This window comes from Cyprinodon tularosa, unplaced genomic scaffold (assembly GCF_016077235.1).
Source record: "Cyprinodon tularosa strain WSP-4 unplaced genomic scaffold, ASM1607723v1 ctg164, whole genome shotgun sequence".
Taxonomy (NCBI): domain Eukaryota; kingdom Metazoa; phylum Chordata; class Actinopteri; order Cyprinodontiformes; family Cyprinodontidae; genus Cyprinodon; species Cyprinodon tularosa.
In genome coordinates, this window is record NW_024038475.1 from 1,049,038 (window position 1) to 1,070,836 (window position 21,799).

The 21,799-nt window shown below is 37.7% G+C and overlaps 3 protein-coding genes across 4 annotated transcripts; all 3 read left to right on the top strand.

Moving 5' to 3' along the window:
- Positions 1-437: 437 nt before the first annotated feature.
- On the top strand, positions 438-2,718 carry LOC119780679 (duodenase-1-like). The gene is made up of 5 exons (XM_038280796.1): positions 438-522; positions 600-747; positions 825-957; positions 2,072-2,326; positions 2,417-2,718. The coding sequence occupies exons 1-5, from the start codon at positions 465-467 to the stop codon at positions 2,579-2,581; spliced, it is 759 nt and encodes a 252-aa protein (XP_038136724.1). The 5' UTR covers positions 438-464; the 3' UTR covers positions 2,582-2,718.
- A 3,454-nt stretch (positions 2,719-6,172) lies between these two features.
- On the top strand, positions 6,173-8,616 carry LOC119780680 (duodenase-1-like). Its single transcript, XM_038280797.1, has 5 exons — positions 6,173-6,257; positions 6,335-6,482; positions 6,560-6,692; positions 7,970-8,224; positions 8,311-8,616. Exons 1-5 carry the CDS (start codon positions 6,200-6,202, stop codon positions 8,470-8,472), a joined length of 756 nt encoding a protein of 251 aa, XP_038136725.1. The 5' UTR covers positions 6,173-6,199; the 3' UTR covers positions 8,473-8,616.
- Positions 8,617-14,585: 5,969 nt separating this feature from the next.
- Positions 14,586-15,790, top strand: LOC119780678 (mast cell protease 8-like). 2 transcript variants are annotated; one of them, XM_038280795.1, is made up of 6 exons: positions 14,586-14,715; positions 14,783-14,930; positions 15,019-15,151; positions 15,230-15,332; positions 15,415-15,487; positions 15,564-15,695. In XM_038280795.1, exons 1-5 carry the CDS (start codon positions 14,661-14,663, stop codon positions 15,444-15,446), a joined length of 471 nt encoding a protein of 156 aa, XP_038136723.1. In that variant the 5' UTR covers positions 14,586-14,660; the 3' UTR covers positions 15,447-15,487; positions 15,564-15,695. The 2 variants fall into 2 exon arrangements, with proteins under 2 accessions (XP_038136723.1, XP_038136722.1); XM_038280794.1 differs by having other exon boundaries at positions 15,230-15,487; positions 15,564-15,790.
- The last annotated feature ends 6,009 nt before the right edge of the window (positions 15,791-21,799 follow it).

Consider the following 21,799-nt stretch of genomic DNA (forward strand, 5'->3'; position numbering starts at 1 on the left):
TATTTCCAGCGACATGATCTTAATTCTGCATTTATTGATTATATTTTGTATGGCCTCCACCATTTTTTAATGAGTGGTGGAGGCATAATACTAAAAAGGATAAATAAAATGACTTTTTAAACTGTCAGATCAGAACAATAATGTCACATAAACCATAGCAAAGGAACATGTTATATCAAAGAAGCAGTGTATAAATAGATTACAAAATGGTATTGCAGAAATAATGACAGAGAGAACAGAAGCGTGTCTCTTATTTACTTACATAGTATTAGCTTCAGAATTTTGATATTCAAGATCATAAAAGATAATTCAAATTCTTCCTGTTGCATTTGAAGGGGATGTGGTTAAAAGTTAAGCAAATATTGATTTTCTTAGATAAGAAGACTTGCAGGGAAAGTATATAAAAGGGTCAGCTTAAAAGCTTTTGCACAGCTAGAATCAGTCTGGCACCATTTGCTGACACCATGTTCGGGTTCAATACATTTCACCTTTTTGTCGTTCTGATATTCTTCCCGAAAACAGGTAAGAACAATTCAGGAATATTTTTTTCTTAAATAAACAAATCACTGACCTACTGTATTTTTTACTCACGTTTTTAGTTTACGGATATTACATCATAAATGGAGAAAAGGCCCCTGCAAACTCAATGCAGTATGTGGTCTCAGTCCAAAGCGCTGGGCGTCATGTGTGCGGAGGCTTTTTGATCAGGGAGGACTTTGTGGTCACTGCTGCACACTGCGGTACACCGTAAGTCTATGGTTTAATTCTGTTTATTTGTTGCAGATGAACTGTATCAACAACCTCCTTATCCTAATTAATTTCAGCGAACCTGATGTAGTTGTTTTGGGAAGTCATGATCTCAAGAGTTCAAATGCAGAGAAAATAAAAATTGAAAAACAATGCAAACACCCGGATTACCGGGATGTAGGGTTTGGCAATGACATCATGCTTCTCAAAGTAAGTATATTTTAACTTTATAAAATATTTTATATTATATAATTTAAATGAATAACAGTTATCAATCTTATCAGCATTTATCAGTTTTATTTGAAAACTATTATTGTTATTAACATTATGTTAGATATTATTAGCAGTATTACTACTAATAGTATAATTATTTCTCATAATTCCATATTGACTCGCCTGATGTCCCAGTGGCATCATCTGTATAAAGGTTAAGTACAGAATTAGATGATAAAGAGGAAATTATTTAATGGTAATAACCTATAATGGAATCTCAGGAAAAGGAAATTGTTCTACATGTGCAAAGTTTTTGTACCGTTTTTCTAAGCAAATATTAACCCTAAATTATATGAACAGAGGCCTAACATGAGGGAGACATTCAGAATATGCCATTTCCACTATTTTTTAGCATGGAGAATAATGGAAATTAGATTCTGATAAATTTAACAACTTTGTACATTTTACTTTTTTATTATATAATTTAGGATAATATATAAAAACAATATAAACTCTCAATTTACACCAATGCATGATTACAAACACATTCAATATTGAAAGCTTTGACAAATTAATTTGCAGATTAGAGATCTGTAGAAAGGTTGTAAAAACAGATAGAAGAACATAAATTTTTTTTTGGTTTCCTCTGCATGTTTAAGAAAAATCTTCATTTTTATTTCATAAAGCACAGCTCCATTAAAGACTACAGTAAAAAAAAAATCCACTTTTTATTTTCACAAGCATCTACTTATATTTGCAGTGACAACTTGTTTGAGAATGGATTTAATGCTGTGGGGGGAAAAAAGTGTTTTGTAGTAGAGGCCAGTAAAGTATGGTATTCATTGTAATCGAACATTAAAATGACAATATTTTCCATGACACATATAAAAACGAAGCCAAGACCGCTTCATTACTGAATGTATCAGCATCACATGATATATTACATACAAAGACTTGTGCATATTGATAGTTCTAATTGTTTTGTTATATTTTATTAGAAAAAAGCTAAATCCTATAAATGTGTTGACATATTTTTCTTCACTCATGGATGTGCAAACAGAACTTGGACATTTGTAAGTCTAAATGCTTTTTTCCCTTTGTGTGTTTTCAGCTCTCAAGGAAAGCTTCTGTTAACAACAGAGTAAAGACCATTCGTATTCCAATGTATGATATTTACTTAGATGACAATCAAATGTGTTCTGTCGCTGGATGGGGTAAAACTGAAACCAACAACTTTAGTAATGATCTGAGAGTGGTCAGCGTGTCCATCATCAATAAAGAAGTCTGCAATAAGGAGTGGCAGTATAGGCTTCCACCCAATGTGATCTGTGCTGGTGGATATAATACAAGAAAAGGATTCTGTCAGGTATGTCTTTTATGTTTGGAGTATATTAATAATCTAAACATTGTTAGATACATTAAAAAAAAAAAACTGAAAAAATTCTCATTCTTACAGGGTGATTCTGGTGGCCCTCTGGTGTGCAACGGGATAGCTGTTGGTGTTGTGTCATTCAACCAAGCCTTCAAGTGTGACTACCCAGATGTGCCCAATGTCTATACCGACATTTCTAAATATCGTGACTGGCTCAAACGTACTGTAGAAAACAAAATGTGTTCTTAAGCAAACTTTTAAAATGGATCAATTATCCAGCTCAACGTCATAGTGTGTAGATGGAGAGATTGTGCTTCTTATTTAGATACTCTGCTTGTTTCCAGGCTTCATCTGGATTGCGCAATAAACAAAAAGCTGCAGAAATACCGTCGGTGCTTTTTCTCTTTTTTCTGTTAAGAAGAACCATAAAGGACAAAAAATGATTTCTGGAACACAGAGTTATTGACTTTAAACCAGGTCCACAGCTGCTGGCTGAAATAATACACATTGTTAAATTAAACATCTTGCAAGAATGATCGAGAGTTTACCAAATGCTTGATTGTAGGATATATGCATGGTATGATGTTTCTGTCTCTTAGTTGCATATAGAGGTACAGTAATGTCCAGGTAATGGGGTCTTTCAAAGCCTCCATGGTAAACCCTTTATGGTAAAATACTGGCAGCGTTGTTTAGCTAAAATCTTACCTTATTAAATATGGCTGTAGTGGGCAAGACATTATCATATAATATTTGGCTATCCACCACTTTAACAGCTGAGAATAGTAAACTGTTTGTGAAAAATGACAAAAAAATACTTATTGTCAATGTTAATCATCTAAATCAGTAAAAAGCACAGAAGAACTATCTGATATAGTACATAATCGTATTGTCATTTTGTACTGCTAGTTGAAAGAAATACATTTGGCTAAACGATTCTTTCTCTGGGTTCATCAAGAATTGGCTGAGGAGGGCGGGCAACTTAGACATGGTCTTCAAGTCACCAGTTAAGCTGGAGGCTGTTATATTGCCGTTATCAGGTGTTCACTGCACAGTTCTATCTGCAGTTGGAAATCAGAAACAGAAGTAAAAGTCTGAATTATGCACTATTTGAACACGATGTAAATTTAGCATCCCTTTTAAGCATATGTTTCATACTTTCTGACTTGCAGATATGTGTCTGTGTGTTTATATGAACCTTTAAAACACCACTGACAGTTCTGACAAAGTACAACAGTTCTAACAAACAGCAAGCTTTCTAAAAATACAAATTAAGTCATTTGGCATTGTTTGATACTATTAAATAGACCAATTTTTACATTGGAGAACCTATATAGACAGAAACTAAATGAATAACAACACCATAAGGCAGTTAAATATGAATTAAAATAAATATATGCACAATGAAATTAGTTTTCCAATATCATCCATCCCATCCATTTTCTGTCACGCTTTATCCCAGTTGGGGTTCCGAGGGATGCTGGTGCCTATCTCCAGCAGTCTATGGGCGGGAGGCAGGGTACAACCTGGACAGATCGCCATCACAGGGCAAATGAGAGACAGGACAAACCACCATTCATGTACACACTCACACCTAAGGAGAATTTAGAGTAGCCAATTAACCTAACAGTCATGTTTTTGGACTGTGGGAGGAAGCGGAATTACCAAGCGAGAACTCATGCATGCTCACAAAGAACAAGTAAACTCCATGCAGAAAGACCCCTGGCCGCAAATCAAACCCGGAATCTTCTTGCTGCAAGGCAGCAGTGCTACCCACTGTGCCACTGAGCAGCCCCGCATAATTTATCTATGTCCCAAATTGAATGATTAATTTGTTTAATAATAGTTTCAAAATAGTTATGAAAATGTAACTCTACAGCTAACTCATGAATACGGGTGGGCGGGTGGGCATGCAGGCAACCTGAAATGATAGCACTGATTTAGTGACTCTTTGGACGGTCAATAGCACCTTTTGTTCTGATCAGTTTGCAAGAGTGGCAGATTTTGTACGGTCACAACAATAAGGATTTGGAAGCCATGGGAAAGTTTAGCAGGCTCATACTGTGACTGCAGGTGTATAACTGGGGCAATATGATTAAAGTTTTCAGACAAACAACCAAGGAAATAAAGCTTTGGAAACTGGATAGAAGTTAATATTCCAACAGGCATTAAGGAAAACTGCCCATAAAGGGTAGCTGGGTTTAGCATGACGGCTAATTGCTCGGCTAGAGAGCGGTAATTTCACTTCAAACTCCATTATGAACTAAATATCAATATGGAAATAAAAAACAAAAACATTTAAACATTTGATTTAGAAATAAAATATTTTGAAATATTGAAATAAAAAACATAAATATATACCTATATTAATTAGATCTTAATACATATACTCAAGTGTACTAAAATAAATAATTGTAAAACAATGAATGCCATTTAAAAAAAGCTGCATTAACGTGTATTTAATTTTCCTTTGGAATTGAATTTTTTTGTTATGGAATTAGATTCCATTTTTATGTTCATTTGACAGCTCTAATTCCAAGGTTTTTTTCAATGTTTCTGTTGCAAATCTGTTTTGGATTAGTGATTTTGTTATATTATAACCAGTGGCGTAGCTTTTTTCATTACATATAAAGAGGAGGACCTCGGGAGCAAATGGAGCTAGGTCTATATTTTTCTTGAGCTAATATTTTTGTATTTTCTTATATCCAATAACATGCTTTACACATTACATATTAAGGGTAGTATTTGTCCCTTTTTTTTTTTTTTTTACATGTAAACATTGTTCTGTTTAACAAATAGATCTTTTTTTAAGGCCTGCACAGTTTTATTGGCTTTGAAAGGTAAAACAGTAACTGTATTGAATAGAAAGGGTCAATATTTCCTGTGGAAGAGAAATGATCCCTGCAATTGCATTTTTTTGAGATGAACCAACAACTTTCAGGAAATCTATCACTGTATCTTCCAGTATTAAACGCAATTAATATTGATTTTCATAATGGAAATATGGCTTAATAGACCACCTAAAAAAAAAAAAAGGGAAGTAAGATTTCATAATAGCCAGGCTGAACTATATGAAAAAGCTACAGAACATGTTTAGGTCTGGTAACTCAGCTAAGTTGGAAGGGGCTTATATCTACTGTATGATGCGGATGTCAATCCATTCAATTCAGTTTTCAATTCAGTTTATTTACATAGTTACAAGATGCAACACAACATCTCAAGGCACTTTACAGACATAATTCAAAGAGATCATACAATCAGATAGGTTACTGAGACTCAGTTGGCAACAGCTTTAACAAATCAATGGATAAACTGATTATGCTTCCTTTAACTGAAAGCCCTGGATCTCATCCGTGAGGCTTATTTTGATCTCAGAGATTTCAATGAAACGTGTCAGTGTGGTAACTATTTCCAGGCCACGTGATCCTAATTCTGCATTTATTGATTATATTTCTATGGCCTCCACCATTTTTTATGAGCAGTGAAGGCATAATATCAAAAAGGATAAATAAAATACATTTTTAAACTGTCAGATCAGCACAATAATATCACATAAACCAGAGCAAAGACACATGTTATATCGATGAAGCAGTGTATAAATAGAGTACAAAATGATATTGCAGAAATAACGACAGAGAGAACAGAAGCGTCTCTCATATTTACTTACATAGTATTAGCTTCAGAATTTTGAGAATTCAAGATTACGAAAGATAATTCAAGTTCTTCGTGTTGCATTTGAAGGGGATGTGGTTAAAAGTGAAGCAAATACTGATTTTCCTAGATAAGAAGACTTGCAGGGAAAGTATATAAAAGGGTCAGCTTAAAAACTTTTGCACAGCTAGAATCAGTCTGGCACCATTTGCTGACACCATGTTTAGCTTCAATACATTTCACCTTTTTGTCGTTCTGATATTCTTCCCGAAAACAGGTAAGAACAATTCAGGAATGTTTTTTTCTTAAATAAACAAATCACTGACCTACTGTATTTTTTACTCACGTTTTTAGTTTACGGATATTACATCATAAATGGAGGAAAGGCCTCTGCAAACTCAATGCAGTATATGGTCTCAGTCCAAAGCGATGGGCATCATGTGTGCGGAGGCTTTTTGATCAGTGAGGACTTTGTGGTCACTGCTGCACACTGCGGTACACCGTAAGTCTATGGTTTAATTCTGTTTATTTGTTGCAGATGAACTGCATCAATAACCTCCTTATCCTACTTAATTTCAGCGAACCTGATGTGGTTGTTTTGGGAAGTCATGATCTCAAGAGTTCAAATGCAGAGAAAATAAAAATTGAAAAACAATGCAAACACCCAGATTACCGGGATGTAGGGTTTGGCAATGACATCATGCTTCTCAAGGTAAGTATATTTTAACTTTATACAATATTTTATATAAATTATTTTACATATATGTTATCAATCTTATCAGCATTTATCAGTTTCATTTCACATCATAATTGTTATTAACATTGTTAGATATTATGAGCAGTATTACTACTAATAGTATCATTATTTTCATTATTTCTCATGATCCCATATTGACTCGCCTTTCAATCCAAACAAAATATCCCAGTGGCATCATCTGTATAAAGAGAAATAGATGATAAAGGGGAAGATATTTAATGGTAATAACCTATAATGGAATATCAACAAAGGAAATTGTTCTACATGTGCAAAGTTTTTGTACAGTTTTCCCAAGACCATATTAACCGTAACTGATATGAACAGAGGCCTAACATCAGGGAGACGTTCAGAATATGCCTTATTCACTTTCTGAGAGGTTTGGTAAAGTAATATGTTTTTTTTTCTTAATTTTGGAAAGAAGCTTCTGATAAATTAAACAACTTTGTAAATTTTTACTATATAATTTAAGATTATATATGCAAAAAATTCACCCTCATTAACACCGATGCAAGCTTACAAACGGATTAAATTTTGAATGCTTTGACAAATTCATTCGCAGATTATAGATCTGTAGAACAGTTTTGAAAGCAGATAGAAGAACTGGGTAATATAATTTTTTGTTGTTGTCCTGTGACGTATAAGCAGACACTTGGCTGGTATTGAATATCTGACAGGCTGGTAAGAGGCTTTATACAAAACATAGTAAAGAGTGCAAACATTTAGCTAAAAACCTAAGTCACATACAATTTTTTATTTTTTTTCCCTCTCCCTCTGCATGTTTAAGAAAAATCTTCATTTTTATTTAATAAAGTACAGCTCCATTAAAGACTAACTTTATAGTTTAAAAAAAAATCCACTTTTTACATTTGCAAGCTTCTACTTATATTTGCAGTGACAACCTTTTTTACTGCTTTAGGGGAAAAAAAGGGTTTTGTAGTAGAGCGACAATAAAGTATGGTATTCATTGTAATTGAACCTTAAAATGATAATATTTACCATCACAAATATTATCATGATAACCAAACCTTCATTTCTAAAAGTAGCAGCATCACATTATATATTACATACAAAGACTTGTGCATATTGATAGTTCTAATTGTTTTGTTATATTTTATTATAAAAAAGCTAAATTCTATAAATGTGTTGACATATTTTTATTCAGTCATGGATGTGCAAACAGAACTTGGACATTTGTAAGTCTAAATGCTTTTTTCCCCTTTGTGTGTTTTCAGCTCTTTAGGAAAGCTTCCCTAAACAACAGAGTAAAGACCATTCACATTCCAAGGTTTGATATTTTCTTAGATGACAATCAAATGTGTTCTGTTGCTGGATGGGGTAAAACTGAAACCAACAACCCCAGTAACGATCTGAGAGTGGTCAGCGTGTCCATCATCAATAAAGAAGTCTGCAATGGGACGTGGCAGTATACGCTTCCACCCAATGTGATCTGTGCTGGTGGATATAATACAGAAAAAGGATTCTGTCAGGTATGTCTTTAATGTTTGGAGTATATTGATAGTCTAAACATTATTAGATACATTTAGAAAAACTGAAAAAATTCTCATTCTTACAGGGTGACTCTGGTGGCCCTCTGGTGTGCAACGGGATAGCTGTTGGTGTTGTCTCATTCAACCGAAACAATAACTGTGACTACCCAAATGTGCCCAATGTCTATACCGACATTTCTAAATATCGTGACTGGCTCAAACGTACTGTAGAGACAAAAACGTGTTAATCTGCAGACTTTTAGAAGGGATCATTATCCAGCTCAACCTCATAGTGTGTGGGAGGAGAGATTGTGCTTCTTACTTAGGTCACTCTTGCTGTTTCTAGGCTTCATCTGAATTGCGCAATAAAACAAAAAGCTGCAGAAATACAATCAGTACTTTTTCTCTTTTTTCTGTTAAGAAGAACCATAAAGGACAAAAAATATTTTGAGAATACAGAGTTCTACACTTTAAACCAGGTCCACAGCGTCTGGCTGATATAATCCACATTGTTAAATTAAACATCTTACATGAATAATCAAGAGTTTACAAGAATGTTTAATTGTATGATATGTGCATGGTATGATGTTTCTGTCTCTTAGTTGCATATAGAGGTAACATCCAGATAATGGGGCCTACCTCAAAAATATGAAGTTAAAAACAACTAGACAATAGTTCATCTACAGCAAAAGCATACAAAAAAACAAGATAATATTGAACCCTTTATTGTAAAATATTGGCATCTTTTTAAGCCAAAATCTTACCTTATTAAATATGGCTGTAGTGGGCAAGACATTATCATATAACATTTGGCTATCCACCACTTTAACAGCTGAGAACAGTAAACTGTTTGTGGAAATTGACAAAAACAAAATACTGATTGATTGCCTATCAGGTGTTCACTGCACAGTTCTATCTGCAGTTGGAAATCAGAAACAGAAGTAAAAGTCTGAATGATGCACTATTTGATCATGATATAAATTAAGCCTCCTTTTTAAGCATATTTTTTATACTTTCTGACTTGCAGATATATGTCTGTGTGCTCATATGAACCCTCCAAACACCACTGACTGATGATTTGAATATAAAATGAAAATGAATATATGCACAATGAAATCAGTTTACCAATATCATCCATCCCATCCATTTTCTGTCACGCTTTATCCTAGTCGGGGTTGTGAGGAGTGCTGGTGCCTATCTCCAGCAGTCTATGGGCGGGAGGCGGGGTACCCAGTGGACAGCTTGCCATCGCAGGGCAAAAGAGAGACAAACTCACACCTAAGGAGAACTTAGAGAAGCCAATTAACCTAACAGTCATGTTTTTGGACTGTGGAAGGGAGCCGAATTTCCAAGAGAGAACTCATGCATGCTCACAAAGAACAAGCAAACTCCATGCAGAAAAACCCCTGGCCGTAAATCGAACCGGAACCTTCATTTGACAGCTCTAATTCCAAGTTTTTTTTTCAATGTTTCTGTTGCCAATCTCTTTTGAATTCATCACCTCATGACTTTGTTATACTATAACCAGTGTTGTTGCTTTTTTCAATACATATGAAGAGGAGTTGGAGAGAGGTCCATGTTTTTCTTGAGCTAATATTTTTGCATTGCTTAAATCTAATTACATGCCATACACATTACATATTAAGGGTAGTATTTGTCCTTTTCTTACCACCCTAAACATTGTTCTGTACAACAATTAGATAATTTTTTCAGGCCTGCACAGTTGTATTGACTTGAAAGGTAAAACAGTGACTGTATGGAATAGAAAGGGCAAATATTTCCCGTGGAAGAGAAATTATCCTTGCAATTGCATCTTTTTGTGATGAACCAACAACTTCCAGTATTAAACTCAATTAATATGGATTTTCATAATGGACATATAGCCCTAAAAATTCTGTTCTAAAATTAAGGGAAGTAAGATTTAAAATAACCAGGCTTAACTATATGAAAAAGCTACAGAACATGTTTAGGTCTAGTATTTCAGCTAAGTTGGAAGGGCCTCTTATCTACTGTGTGATGCAGATGTCAATCCATTCAATTTAGTTTGCAATTCAGTTTATTTATATAGCTCCAAGTCACAACACGGCATCTCAAGGCACTTTACAGACATAATTAAAAGAGATCATGTGATCAGATAGGACAAATTTTTTTCAATCTAAGGAAAAAAATCCAAGGAAAAGCAGCTGATTTAATGAGTCATTTTCTTGCAGGTCATACTCCTTCTGTATGGTCATTTCGTTGCTACCTGTACCTGTGTAATGACAATAAAGGCGAATTTAATGTAATCTAATCTAATTGGGCAACACTAAGGAATTCTCTAGCATTTTGTCATTGACTCTATTGAAAAAAAACCAAAAACCTTTTAATAGGAACAAAGCTGTTAACTAGGTGAGTCTAACCAGCAAAATGAATTAAATTTTGCTGACTGGACTATTCTAGTTCAGTGGCTTCCCAGAACAAATACAGTACATGTTATGGAGATGATTTGGTGACTCTACAATCCTCATCTCTGCCTTCAGCATTACCATTTTGAATCTATTTTAACCTTAATTTCCTTAACAGTGAAATATTGTTTGGATTATGTTAATTACATTATTAATATTATGATTGTTATTTTTGTTTTCTTATCTTGGGAACCAAAATAAACATAAAATATGTACGAAGTTAGAAATACAAATTTTGTATCAATGTTATGTAAAAATCTAGCAATATTTCTCTGATTTTCTATTCTAAATGCACCTAACACCAGGTCAGTCATGATATAGATATAGTCAAGCACTCTAATGTGTATTCTGTAGAATTTCAAGATCCAATCTTAAGCATTTTCAGAGTCGTACACCTTTTTTTAGGCATAAGCGCATTTTGATTAAAAAAGCTCAACAATACACCTGCCACAGTGGCTCCTGGCCAAAAAAGTCCACTTTAGGCCCAGCAGTCGAATAAAATGTAACCATCCTATTGCTGTTCTCTTAATTCCTACTGAATATTTGAGCCTTTCTAAAAGAATATAATGATTGACTGATCAATTGAGGCACTGAAACCTAACAGCATAAGTACAGATACAAGAGAGGCTAAGAACATCATTAGTAACTTTTACCCTGCATTCAGTGTTATACTAAGCTCTAAAACCTTACTGAGACTCTTTTAAAAGTGTGTCTAAGTAGTCACACCCCTGTTTAGCAACTATTTCAAAAGAATTTTAGATAATAAACATAACTAAGATACATATATAATTGACCAATTAATTCAAAAATAGTTTAAAAAGTAAAAAAAAAATTAAAAACAACAAACAGCTGGACTTTGTTTTCCAAGTTTGAAAAAGTTTCTCTTCCCATCCAGGAAGATTTCTCAATTCAAAATGTCTGGATTGGCGTTAAGTTCAATGTTTATAAAGTGGCCCAAACAAAAGCCTTGTTATGGCTTAGAAAACCTGCAAATTAAACAAAAAAAATAATGATAATAATGGATCCATCCCTTAGTAATGGGGAGTTGTTGAGGTTTTTGTTGGCCTGCAAAACCCAATACTGGCCTATGCTTCTGAAAAGAGTTGTTGGGGTCATTGTTGGCCTGGCTGACCAGGCAAGATGTTCTGGTCCCCTGCATGAAGATGAGGACTGAGATGATAGCAGGAAGGAATCAACTCTATCCTTGTGTTGTAGGTTTTTGAGAGTTAGAACCTGAGGAGAGAGAAAGTGAAACATATTCTTTAAAATTTATAACAGCACTATCTGAGAATGATCTGCTAAAGTGAAACCTGCTTTTGGGGGGAGGAGACTCTGTTAAAGTAATCCTGAAAGTAAATAAAAAGGCATAAGAGGGGACAGGGTTGTGAGGAAATACTGTTATTTCTTCACATTCAATGCCATATGTCAGCACAAGGTCCAAAGTATGAAGATGAATACTTGAAATTCCCTTGAACATTTAACCCTTAGACTCCCCAATCCAAATGCAACAAAATCTCTTTAGTTTGCAACTTCTATCATCCATCAAGTCCTTACTTGAATTACTGTAAAGTATTAACTGGCTTTAGGCTAATCAATAAGTCAGACTGAAAGCTTCTTGCTTCTTCTCGTCCTTTTCACGAATTTCTGGTTACATGAAAATTTAAATACCTAGAGGGAGTTGGGGGGGGACCGACAGGGGAGACAGAGAAGCAAGCCACAGTAGTGGTAAGCTAGCACAAGGATCAGTGACACCTCACCACCAGCAATAAAAATGCAGTGAAAGCGAAAATTGCCAAGTAGATAATGGCAGCAGTAGAAAGTGTGTCTGAAAATGCTGCTGTTCCGTTAGAGTAACTTAAGTATAAGGTAACTTCAGAACTAACAGAAAGCATAATTTGGCTGCAACAAAGAGAGCCTGAGGAGGTCACAGGATATAGGTCTACTACACAACAACAACAGGAACTGACGCCATACATCTTAACAACCGCACAGCATAGCAACCAATACCCAGCGTAATGCCATCGCACCGAGGAAGGCCAGTGCACATTAGCAAAAGAACTCTAATTACTTAAATCTCCCTGTATGACTGTAAGATATCCAACCCCCTTAGCTTTTCACATAAATGTACATTCCATACTGAATGAAACTGGTTTGATGCTATTGAGAAAAGTTCAAAGAGAGAAAAAGTCTAGGTTCCTATGGAGTAAGAGGCCTTGTTTTTTAGAATTGTCTACTTTTTGTTTCATTTTGATGTCTCTCTCTTCAGTCTCTTAGAGTCCCTCTGCTTTGGAGAAACCCCTTAATTATTCCTTTCCCAATAAGAAAGGCTGCTTAATCACTGAATACCTTTAGACCAGTTGCCCTTACCTCTTTAGGCAAAAAAGCTATTTAAAAAAAAAAAAGTTAAGGGGGTGCTTTCGTCCAAAAAAAAGGTTCTGGACCAACATTAATTTACTTATCCAATTACTTAATTTACGTATAGGTCTTCCAGAGTTTGTGACAGAAACATTATCAATGGCATCTTAAAGGGATAGTTCGGTATTTTTGACATGAATCTGTATGGCATCCCCATCACCAGTGTCATGCAATCACACTGACTTACCCCTGGCAGCGTCCTGTGAGCAGAGTTCTCGTCCAGTTTTGGTCAAGCCAAAAGTAGTCCGGCAGGTTTGCTAGACCCAGCGAAATAAAACGTTTCTCTTCCCAAAACATTATGTGTTCAAAAGAGTGATATTTTTGCATCCCAAAAACGTAGTGGAAAAAGTCACACGTCGTTATCACTTGGTCCTATTTTCTCTCTGTTCGTATCAGTGCGCGCCGTCATTCAGACAGCGAGCTCAACAACAGCCAGATGCATGTCTCCCTCCGCCCAGCTAGGAGCTAGGCGGAGGGAGACATGCATCTGGCTGTTGTTGAGCTCGCTGTCTGAATGACGGCGCGCACTGATACGAACAGAGAGAAAATAGGACCAAGTGATAACGACACGTGACTTTTTCCACTACAACGTTTTTGGGATGCAAAAATATCACTCTTTTGAGCACATAATGTTTTGGGAAGAGAAACGTTTTATTTCGCTGGGTCTAGCAAACCTGCCGGACTACTTTCGGCTTGACCAAAACTGGACGAGAACTCTGCTCACAGGACGCTGCCAGGGGTAAGTCAGTGTGATTGCATGACACTGGTGATGGGGATGCCATACAGATTCATGTCAAAAATACCGAACTATCCCTTTAAGGGCACGAAACCCGTGACTATATTGTATTGAGATCACATCATTTTTTAACTGTAATGAACCTCGTATTTTAGGTTAGAGGCTGCAGTGTTTTTATGGTATTGACTTTGCCACATATGCTGGTTGTACAGTCTCAGCAACTGAGTGGTAACACGATTCTCTCCTCTGTTCTCCTCTGAGGTCTCATCAGGAGTGTGACCTCTCGCACCCCTGAAGGGACTTTTCTTTCTTTTTATATATTTGAACTCAGAGCGCTTTAGTTTAATGTTTGCTGATGATTTTGCCCTTTTTTCATAAGGATTGATGGTAAGCTTAATTGCTTATTGAATTACATATCTAATCCTGTGAGATTTATAATTAGATAGTTTAATTGTTGGTGGAATAGATGATACTGATTCACTAATTGTTTTACTATGAATACATTTGCCTGAATTCAAGAATATGGTTCTGTTTGCAATGAGCAGAAACCAAAAAAAAGAAAAAGCTATAAAATTATTGCTATTTTTTGAAAAATCGAAAACAAGATTGGAAAGATAAAAAAAAAATGTTAAAGATGGTGAGAATCGTTCATATTCATAGACTGAACACACTTTGACCTAAATTTTCATGGGTTCAAAGGTGATGACACAAGTTGAAAGTATGTAAGCGTAAGGGATGTGGCTTTAAAAACAAAGATTGTTAAAGATAATAACTGCCTGCTAAAATGTATAAAAGACCCAGATTTATACTCTTGTGGACAAAAGTTTGATTTGTTGGCATCATGCACGGTCTGAGCACATTTCTGCTTTTCTACATTCTGGCATGTCTCAAAATTGGTAAGATATCATCAGATTTTTACTCTGTCTCACAGACCATATATTTAACCTTTTGTTCTGTTTTCAGTCCATGGAGCTGACATCATACATGGAAAAAAAGTCAGAGGCAACTCTATGTTGTACATGGTCTCAGTGCAAAACAAATGGGGTCATGTGTGTGGAGGGTTTCTGGTCAGCGAGGACATTGTAATCACTGCTGCACACTGCAGTGCTGAGTGAGTCCAGGGTGCTCTTCTGTGTCTGTTCTTTACTCTTAACAGTAAAAAGGCTCTCTTTTAAGGATTTCACAATTCAAATTTTCAGAGAAATCGATTATGTTGTTCTGGGAACCCACAATCTAAGGAAGTGGAATATTAGTCCATTGAACATTACATACATGTGCAAATACCCAACTTATATATCTGTCGGATTTGGTGATGACCTTATGATCCTTAGAGTAAGTAACGCAATTTATATGTAAAGTGATATTTTGTAAATATCTAGTAAGTTGGTGTCATTTTTTGTATATCTTCAGTTGTCTGGAAAAGCTCCTCTAAACAACTTGGTGAAAACACTCCCGATTCCAAAAGATGAAATAAAGCTGAAAGAGGGGGAGATCTGCTCTGTAGCAGGATGGGGTAAAACTGAGAGTAAGGATTTTACAGTGGATGACATGAGAGTGGTGAATGTTTCACTCTTAAATCCAAAACTCTGTCAAAGGATTTGGGGGCCTGGTCTTCCTCCCAAAGTGATCTGCGCTGGTGGATATAATACAAACAAAGGATTTTGTCAAGTAAGTTATATTTTTTTGTATATCATCATGTGATCATTGTAATCATAAAACTTAGTGAGATTTCTGTCTTTTAAAGGGTGATTCTGGTGGTCCTTTAGTATGCAATGGCATGGCTGTCGGTATTGTGTCCTTCAACAGACACCGTAACTGCAAATACCCCGATGTGCCTAATGTCTATACAGACATATCTAAATATCTTCAATGGATCAATAAGAATATGAAAACAAAGGAGTGTGTGAAGTAATCTTGTTGCAGAAGTTTTCGTAAATGAGGAACATACTGATCTATTTTGTCAGTGTCTGTCTCAAATTGTGAAATAAAGGGTTAAAATACCAGAAGTTCATTTATCAGTAAAAACACATGCATACATGCTTGCTCCAGAGTGAGGTCCCAGCTGCACTGTATCGGAAACTTTTATACACCTCTATTTTCTTGTCATAAAGTTTGATACACATACTTTCCACATGGTAAATGAGACCCCAAAAAAACATGTATTCGGTGTATATATTCCATGCGGCTTTTATTCTGGCCGACTCCAGGGGCTGTAAAACACAAACAGCAACCTTAAAACACCACACTAAAGGTGGAAGTAGGAAAAAGCCATTTATTCCCTTTTTAAAGCCCCTTTGTGTCATCCAATAGTGACAGTAATTACTTTTCAAGAGATTCTCACAATCTTCTGATCATAGTGATTTTTATGGGTTGAATCAGAAAATGTGTCTAAATATTTATATTTGCATAAACTTGTCTGTAGGAGTAGTCACTCTTTTCTTTCTTGTAGTCACTTTTTTTTAAAAAGTTATGATATTGGCAGTGATGACTCCACCCAGTTCCACCTGCTCCAGTCTCTATTTAATCCTATCTGCTCCTAGTCACCTGTGCCAGATTATTACTGAGAGTCTCTAGGGCACAGGTGTCAAACTGGTTCCAGAAAGGGCCATGGTTTTCTGTCCAACCAAGCAATAGCACACCAGACTCCAGGCATCTCATGAAGTCATCATGTTCAGATTGGACTCAATTGATGAGATGACTGGAGTCTGGTGTGCTATTGCTTGGTTGGAAAGAAAACCTGCAGCCACACGGCCCTTTCTCGAACCAGTTTGACACCCCTGCTCTAGGGAGTATTGGTGTTTTCTGATGGCCTGATCCTGACCCATTCTGCCCCTGGAGCTCTGAGCAACCCTATTCCCGTTCTGATTTGTTTGCCTGACCTGTCTTCGGAACCCCTGATGGATTCTGCCTGTTGACCGAACCTACAACTGCTTCCTGACACCGACCTGGATTACCCTTCGGTCCCACTTCGGGTCTCTGATCTTCTGTCCACGACTTCTATCAGTCTCATGGATACTGGCTTTGACTTCGCCCTCTGGATTATTCTGCCTGTTACTTTAGGCGGAGATCTCTCCGAGAAAAGCAAGTGACAATGGAAGATAACTACTTTGCAAGGTGAACTGTTGAAATTTAAAGTTCACTACTTTTCAATCCACTAGACTTCGGACACTCATCTAAAATGGCGTAACCACTACATAGAGCCCTATATAGTGATTTGGGCGGACATTCCAACACAGCCAATATGTGTACTTGTGCATTCTCATGTGATCACATGCTCATGAAATGCCATTAGGCTCAGCCTTGGCACTGTTCCAGTTTACAAGAACCTCCATCTTTATTGAGCATGCATCAGAGCATGCATCCGAGCAGATTTGTCCATTCTCACAATTGACAGCTGTCCCAGCATGCACCACGGCAGCAGCAACTTCCGCAGCAACAGTTACTTCAAGGAGTGCTAACAGCGCTCCGAGTGTTAACTTAAAAGTTCTCTTTTCTGTTGCCTTTGAACATTATACTTTTAAGTGCCACTATATGGTCCATTTACTGATTTAGTGCGTAATTAAAAAAAAGTTTTGATGTTGAGATGACCTTGGCAACATGCAGACATTAGAGGTTAACCGCAGCCAGGGTTAAACTTGGCTCGTCTGCAGCAACCCTCTCTCGGTATAGCCGTGTGTACGTCACACACGGCTATGCCAAGTGTGAAGCTTGGTTTTGAGCATTTTGGATTTTTTGTGGATTTATATTTTTGGATTTTTGCTTCTGTTAAACTTTTGTCATTAAAACATTCAAGTAACCACCTCAAGTAGAGTCATGCACGGGTCGAGTTTTACCAACCCGCACCCGCCCGAACCCGTTAGGATGACTACCGAACCCGACCCGTCACCCGCGGATATCTTCAATTCAAATCCAAACCCGACCCGACCCGTTGACATTTAACCTGCAACCCGACCCATTAACACATCAAGTTATAGGCTATAGTACGCTGTGCTGCAGAACAGTGCCATTAACACTGCAGCAGACGTGTATGCACTAACTGTGGCCTTTTTGGAGGGAAGCCCACACTGCCGGCAGGGCTTTAAGCTACAACAAGGGTGACCCCAGTGCCTGATTAATATAACATTTCTGATGTCCATAACAACACACACGCACACAAAAAAATCACCAACAACCCGCCCACACTAAAAGAATATCCGCCCGACCCCGCGTACCCGTTTATTTTTATTTATGTATTTTTCACCCGTAAAAGAGCATTTTAGCGGGTGACCCGTCGGGGACCCGCGGGTACCTGACCCGTTGCAGGACTCTAACCTCAAGCTTTTGTCTGCATGTGGGTCCGGTCAAACAACCTCCTCCCCCATTGTGACAGATGCTTACTTAAACTTGTGACATGCGCAGGGTTATTGTCCATTTGGAAAACCCATTTATCTCCATGCTTCAACCCCCTGACTTACATTGAAATGTTCAAGAGGGAGTCTTCCTCCCAAAAACATTTTTCTTTTTTATTTAGGCTTTGGATTAGAGCTTGAATGTAACAGATCGACAAGCTTAACAGATGTAGCTATTAAAAATATAGATTTCTGTAAATAATGACTGACTGTTAATATCTATTGAAGTCCTAGATTAACACTCTTAATTGGCAAGTTTGATTTGTTTGCATCATGCACAGAATGACCAATTTCTGCATGCTTTTATAGAGCTGCAGTGTGCAGTCCACTTAGTCAGAATAACTGATTGTCATGATCTCAGCGCTGATGCTGGTCTGATTCCTCACAAGACACACCTGATCAGCTCCACCCCATTCTCATTGCTACTCACCCAATGCACCTGCACCTATCGGTATATGACCAGCCTTCAGACCAACATGAATGCAATTTTATTTTGAGCTATTGGTGGGATCTATCTATCCAGCATTATGATTCCTGACTTCCTTCCTGTTTGCCTGATCTGATCTGTCCCTGTTTCTGCCCCTGCCTGATCCCTGTCTGATCTGACTGCTTGCATGTTCTCCCTGACCCTGATCTGCGTGGCCGTTCCCTTACCTGGAACTGTTTCTCAATCTATTCCTGGATTTGCCTCTGATGCTTTTTTGGACTTCTGATCACCTGGCTCTGACACTGGACTTCTCCCCTGACTACGGATTCTGATTTTTCCTCTTGTTCCTCCTGCCTGCTATTGTCTTCAAGGTTCTGATGCTCTGCCTGACCATGGATCATCATAAATCACCTGGGGTTATTCTCTGGGACTTCCTGACCAGTGACAGCAACATCAGCGCTACTGTTAATCAGCACAAACCTAATCTTGTTATTCTTCCCAGACAGACGAGAAGATTAGTGACCATTATGTTTGTGATTGATGCACTTCGTAAAACGAAACGGGTCACACATCATCTGTCTTGGTTTCCAGAGTTTCCTGCCCTACTCGCTGACACCACTTGCAGTAAAGTATGATATCCAGAGAAAGACAGTTGTTATAATGTCCATCAGAGTATCCTTTAAATTTACACAAGCAGTTTTTGCTCCAGATGCCACATTGATAGAATATGATTAACATTACACGGCAGGTCTTAGTAAAAGGAAGTAAAAGACAATCACAAATCAGAAAACCCTTAATGTTTTACATGTATCACTAGAAGCAACAAGTATTATTATTTTTGGCCTGCAAAGCTAAAAGTGTCATGACAGGTGTCAAAGTCGTTCCAGAAAGGGCTGTGTGGCTGCTGGTTTTCTTTCCACCCAAGCAGTAGCACACCAGACTCCATTCATCTCATCAAGGTGAGTCTAGTCTTAACTTGATGACTTGATGGGATGAATAGAGTCTGGTGTGCTACTGCTTGGGTGGAAAGAAAACCAGCAGCCACACGGCCCTTTCTGGAACTACTTTGACACCCCTGGTCTAGAGGCTGTCGGCAGGCTGAGGGCTTGGTGGAGGCTGAGCTTGGTTAAGAGCTTGCAGATCACCAGGTTTGAGTTTCCCTTCCAGATTCTTCAGGAAGCAGGCTGGCAAATCGTTGACAGATTTGGTTCTCCAGGGTTCTTCTGAGATAAGATAGACAGATTTCCAACAGAGAAACTCTTCAGGGGTTTCTGGTTTCAGACAGGTTCAACCTGGGAAGCAGAGAAGACAAAATGGATCAGGTTCAGGTTCAGGTCTTGTAGTCAGGAGACTAGACAGACAGGTTGGCTCAGGGTTTGCTGTACCGGGACTGACTAAACACCACTTACTACTTAAGTACTGGTCTCCTGATGATCAGATGAGGAACAGCTGGTGAAGTCAGCTCCAGCTTCAGGAGATCCAATACGCCCTCTGGTGGAGAAAGGTAGACAGAACCCCAGATCCCAACAGTAACACAAAACCTCAGGAAGGGATCCCCGGCGCCCCCTGGTGGGCAAGCCTCAGGATCCCAACAAAAAGTTCTAAATGGGATAATGCCATAGAGTGCCTTCACACCAGAAGTTCACTCCTGTGCATTTCAGATGCACCGTGTTTACGCCACAGACCATGAATTACGAGGAGCCTGGGATAGGTTAAGCTGAAAACCCACCCACTGAATGGTTAGTGCTTCTTTACTGCAGGTTTGTTGAGGTGCAATTATCATTTGTAAAAAGGAAAAAAGACAATTTGTGAGCTACTCACACCGGTCCCATGGTAAAGGGGTATTGCAGATCATTACATTCAGTATAGATTGAATTAAAAACTATTTAATGGAGTTAAAATCAAGTTTAGAAAACAACATTCTTTTTAGCATTTCCCTATAGGTGCAGGAAATAAATAGAGGACTGACATTTTTTTGACACTTATACAGGAGTCCTTGTCCATTCTGTGTGCTAACACCTGAGCAACCTGTAGTTGGAGGGATTTAAAACCTATAGAGGTCCATCCTCATAAGTAGTTTCTAACTCAAAGGCAGATCAATTTCTCTGGTTTAAGCCTGTTTTGTAGTTGCCATGACCCGGATGACTGAGAATTTTCATATGCAAATAAAAGATATAGATTATCAAATCGCATAACTTTCCAGTAAGAATTTAATGTGCCATCTGAAATATGTGAACAGGTGGCAACAGCTTTAACAAATCAATGGATAAACTGATTTTGCTTACTGCCTTTGAGGTCTTCTGTCATTTGTAACGGTACGCCCTGGATCCCATCTGTGAGGCTTATTTTGATCTCAGAGATTTCAATTCATCGTGTCAGTGTGGTAACTTTTTCCAGGCCACATGATCTTAATTCTGCATTTATTGATTATATTTTCTATGGCCTCCACCATTTTTAATGAGCAGTGAATGCATAATACCAAAAAGGAAAATAAAGGAAAAGTTGGAATTGACAGATCAGCACAATAATGTCACATAAACCAGAGCAAAAGAACATGTTATATCGAAGAAGCAGTGTAGATTACAAAATGGTCAGTGTTGTGCCTGAACGAGTTCATTGAACGAAAGTTCATGAACTCGTTCATATTTTGGGCGAACGTGAACTGAACGTACTGTATTACTGCCTGATGAACGTTATTAAGAACTCGTTCATTCTGGTGTCTGTCGGCACGCTCTCTCAGTTCAACTCCGTTCAATGGGTTGCCAAATTTCTATAGAGCCCTCCAGGCGAAACCCCGGCTAAATCACACTGTAAACAGGCCTTAATATGTAGCGGGAAAAACACCCAATCTGGCAACACCAGCTACCAGCGTCGTAGCCTACAGCCGTGTGCGTCATCAAAACAAAATGCAGCGTGGAAGCCACAGCAGCATGGAGGCAACCGTGGAGGCGACAAAGCAGCAGTATGATCACTTAAAACAGTTTTATGACCAGGTGGTCGGTGAGGATGATGGCAACAATCTTACATTTCTCTGCAAACGTTGCCCGCCGGCTTTCAGTAAAAAAATCCGCACTTCAGTAACCTTAAATTCCTACCTCAGCCTGGTCCCTCAGTTTGTGTTAGTAAAATGTTCTTGAGGGTTTTACTATTCATGTAAACCTGCCT

What these genes read in the sequence shown, in the direction of transcription:
- LOC119780679 (XM_038280796.1), top strand. Translation starts at nt 465, where the DNA reads ATGTTCGGGTTCAATACATTTCACCTTTTTGTCGTTCTGATATTCTTC. An exon ending in GATATTCTTCCCGAAAACAG is followed by an intron (nt 523 to 599) that starts GTAAGAACAATT and finishes TCACGTTTTTAG; the next exon opens with TTTACGGATATTACATCATA. An exon ending in ATGACATCATGCTTCTCAAA is followed by an intron (nt 958 to 2,071) that starts GTAAGTATATTT and finishes GTGTGTTTTCAG; the next exon opens with CTCTCAAGGAAAGCTTCTGT.
- LOC119780678 (XM_038280794.1), top strand. Translation starts at nt 14,661, where the DNA reads ATGCACGGTCTGAGCACATTTCTGCTTTTCTACATTCTGGCATGTCTC. An exon ending in GCTGCACACTGCAGTGCTGA is followed by an intron (nt 14,931 to 15,018) that starts GTGAGTCCAGGG and finishes TCAAATTTTCAG; the next exon opens with AGAAATCGATTATGTTGTTC. An exon ending in ATGACCTTATGATCCTTAGA is followed by an intron (nt 15,152 to 15,229) that starts GTAAGTAACGCA and finishes GTATATCTTCAG; the next exon opens with TTGTCTGGAAAAGCTCCTCT.
- LOC119780680 (XM_038280797.1), top strand. Translation starts at nt 6,200, where the DNA reads ATGTTTAGCTTCAATACATTTCACCTTTTTGTCGTTCTGATATTCTTC. An exon ending in ATGACATCATGCTTCTCAAG is followed by an intron (nt 6,693 to 7,969) that starts GTAAGTATATTT and finishes GTGTGTTTTCAG; the next exon opens with CTCTTTAGGAAAGCTTCCCT. An exon ending in CAGAAAAAGGATTCTGTCAG is followed by an intron (nt 8,225 to 8,310) that starts GTATGTCTTTAA and finishes TCATTCTTACAG; the next exon opens with GGTGACTCTGGTGGCCCTCT.